Source organism: Schistocerca gregaria, chromosome X, assembly GCF_023897955.1.
Source record: "Schistocerca gregaria isolate iqSchGreg1 chromosome X, iqSchGreg1.2, whole genome shotgun sequence".
In the NCBI taxonomy this organism is placed as follows: Eukaryota; Metazoa; Arthropoda; class Insecta; order Orthoptera; family Acrididae; genus Schistocerca; species Schistocerca gregaria.
This window is the reverse complement of record NC_064931.1, coordinates 763,304,750-763,321,006: the sequence shown is the minus strand read 5'-3', so window position 1 is coordinate 763,321,006 and position 16,257 is coordinate 763,304,750. Positions and strand designations below refer to the sequence as shown.

The following is a 16,257-nucleotide window of genomic DNA, read 5'->3' as shown; positions in this document are numbered from 1 at the left end:
GCTCAGCATCAAAATTTTGCGATCTTGGAGTACCAGGTAGTTTAACCTTATAATTACTTCTGTTCATGTAAGTTCTGCATCTTAATTGAAGTATTTCCATGGCATCACTATCTAATTTATTAGGGCTCAAGTGCTCATCCAAAAGTTTACACTGCACATAAGTACTAAATGGGGAAGTGGATAGTTGTCACATTCTAGATCATTATTAGCTTCTTTGATTGGGCTAAGGAACATGGCAAGCTTATTTAGGTCTTTTTTTGTCTTTTTTTTTGGAGCAATTCCTTAATCTCGATCAAAGTATCCCAAACTGAAACAAACTGTTCCATTGGACTTCAATTTCTTGTTTCAGTGATTTTGCGGGTCTCTTTGAAAGACCAACTTTCTTACAATATGCCACTACTGCTTTACCCAAGATTACTGTCTCTCCTACATGAGTTAGCTCTGGCTGCGATGTTCAAAACTCTGACTTAAAAAGTATGTTTGAGTCAATTTCTCAAACTATGATAAGTGTAAGGAAGTTTTGTGACCTCTTTCAGGATTGATCTGTTATGAAAAGTGCTAACTTCATTAAGTCCTCAGAAATTGTCAAGGACTTGTAACAGTGAACAAACTCCGATAAGATGTTAACTGCTGGTTCCCTCCACCCTCATCACAAAATGGAGTGGTGAACAGTACTCTGTACTCCACACATCACATTCAACTAATAGTGAACACAGTCACTGTAGTGTAGTTATTTTATGTGTATCATCCATCCACATACTAGTTTGGAAAGAGGCTCTTATCGGTAATAGCAGCAACAGCCAGTGGAACCAGCACCTGTTTAATAGCATCCGCAGTTGCATTTACTCTATTCCTAAATGCAGTCAGATGACAGAGTATCGCCTCCACATCATCGTCACAAGCCACTTCAGCTCCTACAGATGTGAATGCTTGGGCTACCTTTTTGAAACTGGAGCCATGAAACATACTGAATGGTCTAATATATTCGCTGCACAAGAGTGCCACTGAAGCAAAGATAGTAGGCTTTTTGGTTGCAGGGATATAAGACTGACATTCAGAAGAATGAAAAATCCCCAAGACTGGCTAAGTTTCACAAAAGCTCGAAATTGAGTGTGGATGTCAATGTGAGATGCTTTTAATAGTTTCCACAATGAAATATAGAAAACCCAGAGATATTCTGTTCGTATGTAAAGTACAGCAGTAGCAAAAAACAGTTAATACTGTCACTGCGCAATAGCAATAGAAATGTTACAGATGATGGTGCCACTAAAGCAGAGTTACTAAATATAGTTTTCTGTATTTCCTTCACGAAAGAAGATGAAGTAAATATTCCAAAATTCAAAAGTAGAACAGCTGTTAGCATGAGTGACATAAAAGTAGATATCTTAAGTGTTGCGAAACAACTCAAATCACCTAAAAAAGGCAAGTCTTCCGGTCCAGATGGTATACCAATCAGGTTCATTTCAGAGTATGCAGACACAATAGTGCCTTTCTTAGCAATCATATACAACCGCTACTTGACGAAAGGTCTGTTCCTAAAGACTAGAAAGTATCACAGGTCACACCAATATTCAAGAAGGGAAATAGGAGTAACACATTGAATTACAGACCCACATCACTGACCTCAATTTGCAGTAGGATTTTGGAGCATATACTGTACTTGAACATTATGAATCACTTTGAAGAAAATGACTTATTGATACATAACCAACACGGATTCAGAAAATATTGTTCTTGTGCAACTCATCTTTATTCCCATGAAGTAATGAGTGCTGTCGACAAGGAATCTCATATCGATTCCATTTTCCTAGATTTACAGAAGGCTTTTGATACCATTCCTCACAAGCGACTATTAATCAAATTGCGTGCATATGGAGTATTGTCTCAGTTGTGTGACTGGATTCGTGATTTCCTCTCAGAGAGGTCACAGTTTGTAGTGACAGGCAGTAAATCATCGAGTAGAACAGATGTGATATCCGGTGTTCCGTAAGGTAGTGTCATAGGCCCTCTGCTGTTCCTGATTTATATCAATGTTGTAGGTGATAATCTGAGCAGCCCCCTTAAATTGTTTGCAGATGACGCTGTAATTTACTGTCTAGTAAAATCATCAGATGTTTGATTCCAATTACAAAATGATCTAGAGAGAATTTCTGTATGGTGCGAAAAGTGGCAATTAGCACTAAACAAAGAAAAGTGAGAGATCATCCACATGGGTACTAAAAGAAATCTGATAAATTTTGGGTATACGATAAATCGCACAAATCTAAGGGCTCTCAGTTCGACTAAATACCTAAGAATTACAATTACGTGCAACTTAAACTGGAAAGCCCACATAGATAATATTGTGGGGGAGGCAAAACAAAGACTGCGCTTTGTTGGCAGAACACTTAGAGGATGCATCAAACCCACTAAAGAGACAACCTACATTACACTTATCCATCCTCTGCTGGAACATTGCTACGCGTTATGAGACCCTTACCAGGTAGGATTGACGGAGGCAGACACGCCAACTTTCAAAAGTGAAAAATCAGGAGAATTTTAGCGATGGAGCATTGTAAATTACAACACACATTCCTGATGATTAAAGTTGCAATAATTCAATACCTGTAACAACTCAATTACATTTGCTTTATTATTTACATGTAAATACTAAATAATGGACATACTGAGCCTTCGGACTGTATAATTTATCATTCAACATGCTGAACAACATGAATGATGAGCTCTGCAAGTTTCTTTGGATTCACACACATTCAAGTGAAGCACTCTCGAAAGAACGACAGTTCGAAACTACGATCCAGCGAAACAAATTAACGTCTATTAGATTTCTGTTTTGACATTAGCACAGTTTTCATTTCATAATGCAACCCATATTTGCATGGCATCTTATATCTGTAAGACATCTTACCAAAATTTAAATCAATTTTATACAGGATGTACATGTTAGGCTTAGCAAATAATCTGAATAGTTTATCCGTCTGAATTTGTCTGATTACGGTAGTTACTTATTCAGCACACCTGTAGCTGACTTAGCCTTCTTCAAAAACTCTGAACTAAATTTCTGCTCAAAGCACTTGCCTTTTTTAACTGATTTTAAAATTAAAAATTTCTCCAAAGACACTTTTGAAAGCATAGACCTGAACCGAGTTTTGGTCTTTGTAACTGTGCTAAAAATTCTCTCACATTCCACATTACTATGTGGAATTGACAAAATAACCAGCATCACCTTTGCAAGTTTATCATACTGAAGAACCCCATCAGCCGATTTCATCTGACCTACCAACGCCCACTGAACATCAATTCTCTCTGCTGCCAAGTTGGTTTCTTCCAGCTGAAAGTTACAGAACTGAGAGTGGAGAATATCAACTTCTGTATCTAAGTGTTCACTTTCACTAGTTAGAATATTAGGAATTCTATTTATGAAAAATCTAAGGCTGGAAAATGATGCTTTGCCAATTGTACAAATATTTGCAACTTCTGCATGCATTAAAACTTCATCTTTGAATGGAAATTTGTGTATTATGTAATCACATGATAAGAAACATTTTCTTACAGGTTTAAAGAACATAGACTTTTCCTCAGGCTTCAAAGTGGTCACCATAGCAAATGTGGAATTCCCTATCATCAGATCACAATCATCCTTTTGATTTGCTGGAGTGTGATAATCTTCATCAATAAGACAGCTGGAGGCTTTAATAATGAGTGGTCTCACAAATCTGGCCATCACATTCTTCAATAGTGTTTGTGCTTGGCTCCCTGTGTGGTTTCCTTTACACTGGCTAAACATTTAACATTGGCCTGTGATGTGTCCCAGTATGGCCTCAGTTCTGTAACAGGGTGGGATAGCTGTGGAGAACCCAGAGTGAAAAGTGAGCAGTTCTTGATTGTCAGCATGGGTTCGAGCTTTCCTGTGGGTGTGGTAAAGTCCGTATTTGGTACAGGAGACAGTAGAGATGTGGGATGAAGTGGTAGACAGACCAGCAGTGAACATATTCACAGTCCTTTATGCAATCATTCAATCTAATTCCTCCATGAACATGAACAAGCCATTAATCATTCCATCTGGCTAGTGCAGTTAATCAAGTGCATTTCCTTCTTCATGTAATATTCTGCACTGGGCAGTGTGTGATTACATATGGAGAGTGGCGTGCAGGTGCTGCTAGAGAGAGACAGCACTGCACAGGGGTCTCCAGTATGTGAGGTGAGCTGAAACCAACGTCTTTTAAAATTCTTTGCATTGGTGAAGTATAACTTTGAGACCATCTTGCTCAGGCATAATTGTAACAAGTTTTTTTATGTTGGGTACTCCCTGCTTATATACATTTCAAACATGGAGTGCTTTAAAATATCACAGTCAAAACCATCCATTAGTGTTACAGGTTTCTTGCAATTTCAATGCTTTCCAGGCAACACGAAAACAAATTTTCCTGAAGTTTCTACAGCTCCGACACTTTTGTTTACTATTCTCTGTTTAGTTCTCTTGCTGACACACACCTCTGCAGTTCCTTCTTGAGTCTTCAAAATGTCAAAAATACAAGTATCGCTTTCAGATTCACTTTTTCAAAAGTTATGAACAGAGGATGCAAACCTCCTTGACTACTACGTCTACATCTACATCTACATGATTACTCTGCAATTCACAATTAAGGGTTCATCGAACCACATTCAAGTTATTACTCTACCGTTCCACTCTCCGACAACGTGTGGGAAACACAAACACTAATCTTTTTGTGAGAGCTCTAATTTCTCTTATTTTATTCTGATGATCATTCCTCCATATGTAGGTGGGCACCAAAAAAGTGTTTTCACTCTCTAAAGAGAAAGCTGGTGACTGCAACAATGAAAAATGCCTTTGTTTCAATTATTCTCACCCCAACTCGTGTAACATAACCATGGCAGTCTCTCCCCTATTTCGTGACAGTATAAAATGAACTGCCTTTCTTTGATGAACTTTTTCGATCAATCCTATCTGCTGTGGATCCCACACTGGATAGCAATGCTCCAGAAGAGGGCAAAAGAGTGTGGTGTAAGTAGTTTCTTTGGTAGACGTGTTGCATTTTCTAAGTGTTCTAAATGCAATCTCAGATTTGCTTTCCACACAACATTATCCATGTGATCGTTGCAATTTAAGTTCTTTATAATTGTAATCCCTAAGGATTTATCTGAATTTATAGCCTTTAGATTTGTGTGTTTTATCCTGTAAACCGAAATTTATCAGATTCCTTTTAGTACTCATATGGATGACTTCAGACCTTTCATTATTTAGAGTCAATTGCCACTTTTCTCAGCACACAGATATCTTGTCTAAATCATTTTGTAATTTGTTTTAATCATGTGAGGACTTTATAAGATGGTAAATCACAGCATCATCTGCAAACAGTCAAAGAGGACATCTCTTCAGATTGTCTCCTAAATTGTTTATGAGATCAGGAACAACAGAAGGCCAACAACACTTCCTTGCAAACGCTGGATATCACTTCTGTTTTACTCAATGATTTTCCAACAATTACTGTGTACTTTGACCTTTCTGACAGGAAATCATCCATTCGGACAACTAAGATGATACTCCACAAGCATGCAATTTAATTAAAGTTGCTTGTGAGGGACTCCACATTTACTGCCGTCACCTGACATATTAATTGGGAAATGACACTAAAACATTTACAGATACACAATCACAACTATACTGTTACAAGAAAGTAACACTGGCATCTGAATGAATAACTCTGTCACTCCGCGAATGAAATGGCACTGTTGCGAAACACGACAACAGTGCAGCATACAGGATAGAGAGATTCTTGCAGTCTAGTCTGAAACTCACCGCTAGCCGCTCAAAGAAAGAATGAATCTTATTGGCTTTGGTAGTTAATGGTGGGGGATGTGCAGAATGGCTGAAAATAGGGCCACCTTCCTACATGATGCGAACTTCAGTTTGCATGTCTTACAGGTGCAGGAGTCAGGTTAATTCTGTGCTGAACAGGAAGCCCAAGAAGCACACATTTCCTTAAAATTTAAAATATTAACCCCCATTGTGAGCTCCAGTTGGTTACAACTTTGATGAGTGGCTAAAACTGACGCAAGTAGTCTTTTCTGCTGAGAACCTAAAACAAATTTTATTGGGCCAAGCTTCCAACCTCCTGATGTTCAGCTGCCATTGCTTCATTGTCATTGTAAGATTGGAGGAAAGTGGAAGATCGAGAAGCTGTTCAAAAACAAAGAGCAGTTAACAGGGCTCCTGACTGCAGCAGATATGCTACTGGTTGTGGCTGCAGTGTGACTCTGGGTACTCTGCTTTGGGAGACCTCATTTTCCTGAATATAGCAGTCAGATGAGGTATCACCAACACAATATTGAAAGCCTCTGTCCTGGAGTGATGACTGGATAGGAAGCAGCAGACATCCATGTAGTCCCCATTCATGAAGTTGGTGAAAGGTGTTGTACCTCCAAGCAGTCTCATACGTTTTTACAAGAACTGAAGACACACCCACCATATAGTTTTTGTGTAAGGATTCCTGTATGATACTTGCCTGGTTTCCATAATTGAATTAATATTGCCTCTTTCCAGTGGTGGGGCACAAGTCCATCTGATTTAAATAAGAAAGGAGCTTGCCTATAGCTCTGGAGTACAGATGATGGAGCATTCCATAGTGAATCTGATCTAGTCCTGGAGCAGCATCTCTGGCTACACACAGAGCTGATTCCAATCTCCACATGGAGAATGTATGATGATAGACCTCCACAAGAAGTGCAGTCTCCTCATCTCCACATTCCTATGGAACATCAGGAACTCAGGAGTTTCTCCAGATGATGCAGAGAGAGAAGAAACTGTTCCGCTAAAAACTGAGCCATGCTTTTAGGCATGTTCAACGAGATTCCATTTCTCAACAAGGCCATAAAGGGAAGTGTACCACCTTTGCCTTAAATCTGCCTTATTGATTCCCAAATTCATACAGTGAAAGAGGACCGATTAATAGAAGTCATGAATTCCTTCCAGGAGTTTTTGTTCTGTTCTTTATTACTTGCATTGTTTGTGTTCTCATATATCTGCGGCCTTAAGATTTTCTTTAGTTGGATGGTGTTTGAATTTCCACAAAGCTGTGCACCTAGCTCTGATTGTTGAGCGACATTCTTCAATCCACCAAGGAATATGCTGCCATCTGAGCTGGTTGCTAGACAGGTGAGTGGAATCGAGGGTGGCGTCTAAGCTGGTTGCTAGACAGGAGAGTGGAATCGGCGGTAGCTCAGTGGTTCATACAGGTGGTTCACTATATGGGCACATTCCTGTTGTTCGAAGGCACCTGTTGACTGTGTTGCTACCAATTTGCCCTATGAAGCAACCATCTTTGCAGTCTGCTTTCGGCCAATGCAAATCTGTGGCCACTTCCCACTGAACTGAATTTGCAAGAGCTGGGGAGAAAAACCGAAGGTCAACACCCAGAGATGACCCTGTGGCTGTAGAAAAGTGTCATCTGACCAGAGTTCAAAAGGCAGACAGACTAAATAGACAAGGCACTTGATAATTTCACCCCTGGGGCATGTGGTAACCGAGTCCCTCAGCACGCTGAGTGCAATGAAATCACTCAAGAAGGAATGGGTGGGGAAGTGCGTCGAATAGCTTTCAGCGCATGTACATCCAACAGATCATGTGGTGGAAGATATAAAGAACACTGTGATCTACACCAATGTGAGAACTTCCACTGCAACTACTAGTATGGACTCGTGGAGGTATGTGCCGTCTATGCAACTAAATGAAGGCAGTTTGTTTGTTGCCATACGCGTTTCGCTTCATTTATTTGGGAAGCATCATCAGTGGCCTGAAATACATGTTTCTTTTTATATATAGAATAAGCGTATTATCTGCTAGATATAATAAGTTGATATATTACATTTTGTCGTGTTTTTTAGGTTAGAAGCAACTTTTGTAGCACAAGTTCCGTAAAATGATGTATCTTTCGTTTTACTTACGATTTCCAGCACTGCTAACACATATATGTGTTTCTGGAGATGTATTTGTTGGTCTTCATGCTCCAGTTAGCCGAATCAGGTGTTTTTTAGCCACTTGTCACATCACATTTCACTTTCACTGCCATTTGGCGATCAACATATGTGTGTTTGCAGTGTGTAGTGTTGCCAACTGTTGTTATGTGTTTGTCTTTTGTTTCTGTTGTGTTTTGTGGTTTTCATTTGTTGTATGTCTGTGTGTGTGTGTGTGTGTGTGTGTGCAATCTTTTTTTTTTTTTTCTGTGGATTCATGTGTTTGTGAGTATGTGTGTGTGTATGGGGGGGGGGGGGGGGGGGGGTAGGAGGGAGAGAGAGAGAGAAGAGGGGAAGGATATTCATTAATTATTTATCCTGGTTGCACTTCAGTTTGTTGTTGTTTTGGTGGCTAGCATGATCAGCGAGTTATTGTTTATATGGATTTGGTCATTGAGTACCTTCTTTTCCATTGCAATGGCTCTTTGTATGTGGAAGTTTTCTTGCAATGTCAGGAGGTTTTTGTTGTGATTATTCACTCTGATAACTGTCATGTCACATTCCATGTTGGATGGTTCATGTCCATGTTTTATCAGGTGTTCGGCAAAGGTAGAATGACTGTTCTCATATTTCCAACTTCTTATATGTTCTTTATACCTAGTTTTAAAGTTCCTGCTTGTCATCCCCAGATATACTGCTTTACATTCTTGGCACTCCAGCTGGTATATACCTGCTCCTTGGTATTTGTCTGGTTTTTCTGTTGTTTGTAAATGTGATTGGAGTGTGTTTCTTGTTCTGTAAGCTATTTGTAATCCCTGTTTCTTTAATATATTTGCTATCTTGTGTGTTGTTTTGTGTTTGTATGTGAGAGTATACCATTTTTTTCTGTTATTCATGTCATGAGTGTTATTGTTTTGTGTTTCTGTGTGTGCTGTAGTGTTTGTGGGGTTCTGTAATCTCTGCTTGTTTTCATTTTTCTTTAGTTGTGTTTTAATTTTTTCATTGAGTTTTTGTACTATATGGGTGCTGTAACCATTGTTAGTGGCTATCAGTTGTATTGTTTGTAACTCTTTTTCATAATTTTCTTTGCTGAGTGGGATGTTATTTAGCCTGTGTAACATGTGTCGTAGGGCTGCTAATTTTTGATTTTGTGGGTGGTTGGATGAAGCATGTATGATTATGTCTGTGGCTGTAGGCTTTCTGAAGATGTCAAATGTGTGTTTATTGTTCTCTCTCTTTATTGTTATATCCAAGAAATGTATTTGCTTTTGTGTTTCTTTTTCTATGGTAAATTGAATATTTTTATGTATGTTGTTTATATCTGTATGAAGTTTATCAATTTTCTCTGTTGGTTCATCTACCATACAGATTATGTCATCTACGTATCTGTACCAGTAAACAATTTTGTATCCTTTCTTTCTGATGACTGTATCGAAGATTGTGTTTTCTATGTAGTTGATGAATATGTTTGCTAGTGTTGCTGAAATTGGGGATCCCATTGGGAGCCCATCTTCTTGTAAGTAAAATTCCTTTTCAAATTGGAAGTAATTTTGGGATGTGATTAATTTGAGGGTTTTTGTTATTTCATTAATATTGTCTACAGGTAGTTTGTTGTGTGTTAATAAGTTTTCTTCAATTAGTTTTATTGTGTCTGCAGTGGGTATTGAGGTGTACATGTTCTCTATGTCAAAAGAGATGAGTGATGCTGTTTGTGGGATGTGTAAGTCTTTTATATGTGTTATGAGTTCATTTGTGTTTTTCACTGTTCTGCTGTTTTTCATTTCATAGTGTTGCATTATGATTATATTCATGTGTTTTGCCACATGGTATGATGGTGCCTTCATGAAATTAATAACAGGCCTCAATGGAATGTGGGGTTTGTGGACCTTGGGTTGGCTTCTGAGTGTTGGTGCTTTTGGGTTCTTCTGTGTGATATGTTGTTTTTGTTTATCTGTAAGTATGTGTCTGATCTCTCTGAGGTTGTTTTTTATGTATGTCTGGAAGCGTGCTGTTGGATCAGATTTTAGTTTTGTGATATTGTTAGAAGAGATGAAATCCATAGTTTTTTCTATATATTGTTCATTATTGATCAGTACTGTGCTGTTCCCTTTGTCAGCTCTTGTGACTATGATGTTGTTAGCTTGCAGTTTTTCTTTTAATTTCTTAGTGGTGTTTTTTTCTGTTTGAAGTTTACTGTTTTGCTCTTTCTTTGACATGGTGATTATGTTATTTATTTCTTTCTTCACTAGTTCTCGTGTTAGTCCAATATTTATAGTGTTATTTTTCTCTTCCTGTGTCAGGATGCTTTCTGTTTCTACAATCAAATTTTCTATGTAGTGGTTATCTATTTTTGTGCTGATGTTGTGTTTGAGTCCTTTCTCTAATAGCTGTGTTTCTTTCTCAGTTAATTCTATGTCTGTGAGATTTATTAATTTTGGGTGAAATTTGTGCTGATGGGTGTGTTGCACAACTAAAGAAAAATGAAAACAAGCAGAGATTACAGAACCCCACAAACACTACAGCACACACAGAAACACAAAACAATAACACTCATGACATGAATAACAGAAAAAAATGGTATACTCTCACATACAAACACAAAACAACACACAAGATAGCAAATATATTAAAGAAACAGGGATTACAAATAGCTTACAGAACAAGAAACACACTCCAATCACATTTACAAACAACAGAAAAACCAGACAAATACCAAGGAGCAGGTATATACCAGCTGGAGTGCCAAGAATGTAAAGCAGTATATCTGGGGATGACAAGCAGGAACTTTAAAACTAGGTATAAAGAACATATAAGAAGTTGGAAATATGAGAACAGTCATTCTACCTTTGCCGAACACCTGATAAAACATGGACATGAACCATCCAACATGGAATGTGACATGACAGTTATCAGAGTGAATAATCACAACAAAAACCTCCTGACATTGCAAGAAAACTTCCACATACAAAGAGCCATTGCAATGGAAAAGAAGGTACTCAATGACCAAATCCATATAAACAATAACTCGCTGATCATGCTAGCCACCAAAACAACAACAAACTGAAGTGCAACCAGGATAAATAATTAATGAATATCCTTCCCCTCTTCTCTCTCTCTCTCCCTCCTACCCCCCCCCCCCCCCCCCCCATACACACACACATACTCACAAACACATGAATCCACAGAAAAAAAAAAAAAAGATTGCACACACACACACACACACACACACAGACATACAACAAATGAAAACCACAAAACACAACAGAAACAAAAGACAAACACATAACAACAGTTGGCAACACTACACACTGCAAACACACATATGTTGATCGCCAAATGGCAGTGAAAGTGAAATGTGATGTGACAAGTGGCTAAAAAACACCTGATTCGGCTAACTGGAGCATGAAGACCAACAAATACATCTCCAGAAACACATATATGTGTTAGCAGTGCTGGAAATCGTAAGTAAAACGAAAGATACATCATTTTACGGAACTTGTGCTACAAAAGTTGCTTCTAACCTAAAAAACACGACAAAATGTAATATATCAACTTATTATATCTAGCAGATAATACGCTTATTCTATATATAAAAAGAAACATGTATTTCAGGCCACTGATGATGCTTCCCAAATAAATGAAGCGAAACGCGTATGGCAACAAACAAACTGCCTTCATTTAGTTGCATAGACGGCACATACCTCCACGAATTTAAAGCAACTAAAGGATAAGACGGAAAACAGTAAAAATGACGATACTAGTATGGACATTGTAAGAGGGATAGGAAAGGAGTGGCATCAGTCATCTACAAAAACAGCCACCCCTCCCTTAATCCCATCTCCAGTATCATCGTCCTGCTTCTCAGTGTAGGTGTGGCAGTTTCAACTATAAGTGGGCGTCCATTACTAAGTCATTTAACAGAAAGTTGGGAAGTTGTGGTAAGGTCTTATGGGACCAAACTGCTGATGTCATTGGTCCCTAAGCTTATACACTAATTAATCTAACTTAAACTAACATACACTAAGGACAAAACACACACCTATGCCTGAGGGAAGACTTGAACCTCCGACAGAGGGATACGCGCAGACCATGACAAGACACCTCAGACCATGCGGCTAACCCGTGCGGCAGTAGTTTAATGCTTTTTGAGGACCCAGCAATAGCCTCCAGCCCCTTGTCAATATTGAAAGGGTCTTCCAGAAAGTTCCTTCTGCTCTCTTGGTTACAATGAAAGTGTTATGGCAGTCTAGTGCCCTGTTACTATAATTCTGAGACTACTACTTGGGCGGACTGACCATCTGAGGTCTCTTTGTTAAATGTGTGTAAGTACTAACTGATGGTACACCTGTCATGTCACAAGTAGATTTTGATTGAGGTTAGTTCATAGAATTCAGACAAGTCACTAGGGAGAGAAATGTCAACCTAGGCAGAGTCCTATGTGCCTGAGTAAGCCTTATACAACTGTGGGGCAGCAAGTGCCTCAAAGTTTTCCCGATACAGACCGTTTTACTTGAAGAGCTATTCACCCCATCAGCACGCAGCACACCTTAAGGCTGAGGAATTTTAAACAGAGGAGTGTACCCTCATCAGAGTCCAGGCCGTGCAGCCAAGGCCAATGTTCTCCGAAACACACAATGTTGCACCACTGCACCTAACAATGGTCCCTGAAGTATGCCCAGAATTTATGGTAGAAGTAGTCTGGTGGGAATGGTCAGTCTCCGGTTTGGAAAATATGGGGTCATTGTGCCCATACCCTACCACTGTTGGTGGAGCTCCCTATGGAAAAAAACAGTCTTCCCTTCCCCAAGTTGTCAGGTACTCTTTGTCAGGCCCATCTGCTGAGATCTGTCCAACTTGGATAGCCTTGCCAGTAGCTATGCCACCACCGGCAAAGCCCTCAGCATCATTTAGGCGTAGAAACCCTCCTGCCTGGCAAAATGAAGGGCCTATGATAATGCGCTATCCCCTGGTAGTGGGTCATCAATTAAAACCAACACTTAATACTAAAAAGAGATTGATAACACAAACACAATTCAAAATAAAGATGAATCTGAGTTGTCTCCCAAAAAGAATATGCCACTGCTGACATACAATACTGCTCCAAATACAATGGTCCAAGCAGTCTTCTAAGTTCCTCGACACTTCTGAAGTTCTTCAACATTACACGACAAATACTGGCAAAAGGTTGGACGCTATCCTGGGACCTGTATCTTACCAGATAGCATCTAACAACCACAATGTACTTACTGGCAGATTAAAACTGTGTGAACGGGCCATGAGCCATGCTTGCGTAGCTCAGATGGTAGAGCACTTGCGCCAAAAGGCAAAGGTCCCGATTTCGAGTCTCGGTCCGGCACACAGTTTTAATCTCCAAGGAAGTTTCATATCAGCGCACACTCCACTGCAGAGTGAAAATTTCATTCTGGAACCACAGCATGCTGCACAATACCCAGGATGCAGCAATATATCATTAGCCCAACTTTCAAAAAGTTTGAAGTTGAATGCCTACACATTGGAGATGCAGCTAAATAACTGGAATTTTATTCATGAGCAACTGACAACTACAAATTTATTCTGCTAATTTTAGCCTGTGGCAACATCGACACTATCTGTAACTAACATAGCCAGTCCCACAAAAACCCACATCATACGACTGAGATGCAGCTGCAATAGTAGTTTTATGTGAATACAATGAAATTAACCTAATGGTTAATTTATCACTTTACAGGAATCCTGTTTGTAAATGTAGTGCAAATCTGGTTACATTATTATTAGAAGAATTTTATATGGTTACAAATCAATGTTCCATCACTGGGACTGAGTCCCTGCACATTTTGACCTAATGTAGGCTGGCCATTGCACTCTTCATATCTCAGTATTGTATTTTTGCTTGTAAGGATGGATGAAATGTAAAGTCTACAGAATTACGGTAAACATAAAAGAAAAACTGGTCACTCACATTAATTACAACCAAATTTTAAGAGCTGAAAACTTTCAACAACTCACTTGTATGATTTTTTTTGTGTAGGGTTTCATTCAGACAGCTTAACTTCATTACTATTGAAAAATGTACAAATCCTTAAATTAATATTTATGTTAAAGATTAGCCTTAGTATCAAGTTCTTCACATATTGTTTGAAACACTGTGCACCACCAAAAGAACTGCATGTGATGGTTCGGAGAGAAAACGCGCTCGCGCGCACACACACAAACGCGCACGCGCACAAACACAAACACACACACACACACACAAACACACACACACACACACAATTTTGCAGGGGAAAATCTCACCAAATGCCCCTTCTCCAAGTTCTTGCAAAAATTTCACATCTTTCAGTTCATATTCACGTGCCCTCAAGCCTGCTGACACAGTTTCTTCAGCTTCTCTAGTTGCTGGAAGCAACAAGTTCATTTCCATCATCTGGTTGTAGCTGGTGTTACAATTGTTTTTATTGTTTGATTTATTAGGAGAAGAATTTAATGACGATTTGAGAGCAGCAATCTGTCAATAAATGCAAACAAATAACTGGTCAATAAATATCAGCATAATACCACTAGAGCATCTCTTTATAATACCATTCTCATATTACTAATAAAAACATGCAATATGTTAGGGTACACTGGTTGAAGAGAATGATAACTGATGTGCTTATGTGTGATCATTCTGATCTATGATTCTAGCTTGCTGGACTACATTTAAACGACAGTTGTCTTCTTCATGAACTATGAGAGATGGTTTTACACATGCTTGCTGTCTGATCTTAAAAAAAGAATTACAGTGTCATGGCAGTGCATCACTATTTAAACCAGAATCCACAAAATCCACTTATCTCTGCTACAATTTGAACCGCATCAGATTTCTGCTGGTAATTGGAATTAAGAGAGCTCAACAATGCAGCTGCTGGCACCTAAACAATATTTCTGGAGAAAAAAACTTTACACAGTCTCAAAATTCGTAAGCAATACTTGACCCACACCATCAGTAAATCAAAATAATCCATCTTCACATGGTTACTCAGCATACAGGGTACAATATACTCTGACATGCCCAATGGGGCAGTGAGCTAATCATAATATTTTGTGTACATTCGAAACTCAGTAGCCCCGTCTGAGATTTTGTAACTGCTTTTTACACACTACGATATGGCTAGGAACTGTATTTGTTGTGAGTGGACACAAGGAGAACTGGCTGCAGTCCGTAAACAGCTGGAAAGTGTGCTGGCTACAGTCGACATACTTCTGGCTAATGTTCAAAGTTGTGGCGACATCAGGGTGCTGGTGATGAGACCTGCGACATCTTTGGTGCCGCTGGAAGCTCCTGGTGACACAGGTGCCATTGCATCTCCTGATATGCAACATCTGACCGATCCATTCTCACCTGAGAGCAGGTGGCAGCCAGTGGTGGGTTTGCGTATCACTGCTTGGAAGTCGAAAGTGAGAGCAGATCACGTAGCTGGTTCCCTATGTGTTGGCAACAGGTATGAGGTGCCACACAGTGTTGATGATAACTCTGAGCCAGCACACGATGCCTCTCTTGTTGGGCCAGCAGCCGATTTTCCTTCCCAGTTTGGACAAGTGCAGAGATTGATATGCTTGTCATTGGGAGCTCCATCATTAGGTGAGTAATGGAGTCATAAAGGGAAATAGCATGCAAGGTGGGAAAGAATGCCAGTGTGCATTCACTATGTCTGCGAGAGGGCGTCTCGCCTGTGAAGTGGAGGCTCTACCGGCAGCTATCGAGTGCATGGATGCAACTGGTTGCATACAGTGGCACATCATCAGTCACACTTGTCATCAGCCACCAGCTGCTTGCGTTCTGAGGGCATCCTTGGGTCCTTTTGGTGGTTGGCTGATATGGTGAAGGGAACTAGCATTGCAAGCGGGGTGCAGGCTAAGCTGTCTATTTGTAGCATCATACCCAGGGTTGATCACAGTCCTCTAGTCTAGTTTGTTACAGAGTGGAATGTCTAAACCAGAGGCTCAGACAACTCTGATGGTATCGGATGCCAGTTTCTTGACCCACTATCAGGTGCAGAATTGTAGGGTTCCCCTTAATATGTCAGGTGTGCACTACATGCAGGAAGTGGCTACTTGGATAGTGGAGTGCGTGTGGCATGCACAAATGCCTTTTTTAGATTAGAGAAACCCTCCCTTGGGATCAAAGACAATTTGCCTCATAAATTAGCAACAATGTCCTCAGAGAATGTTCATCATCGCAGATCAGAGATAGAAAAGGTTAATATGACTTTGGTAAACTGTAGGAGCATGCTAGCAAAGGTC

At 39.6% G+C, this 16,257-nt stretch overlaps 1 protein-coding gene across 2 annotated transcripts in view; it reads right to left on the bottom strand.

Annotated features, from left to right (window-relative positions):
* LOC126299312 (tyrosine-protein kinase transmembrane receptor Ror-like) overlaps positions 1 to 16,257 on the bottom strand; it is a 111,371-nt gene that overhangs the window by 19,769 nt on the left and 75,345 nt on the right. For both annotated transcript variants that reach the window (XM_049991130.1, XM_049991131.1), the window contains one exon: positions 14,269 to 14,479. In XM_049991130.1, coding sequence (XP_049847087.1) covers positions 14,269 to 14,479 — 211 coding nt within the window. The remainder of the gene's footprint in view (positions 1 to 14,268; positions 14,480 to 16,257) is intronic.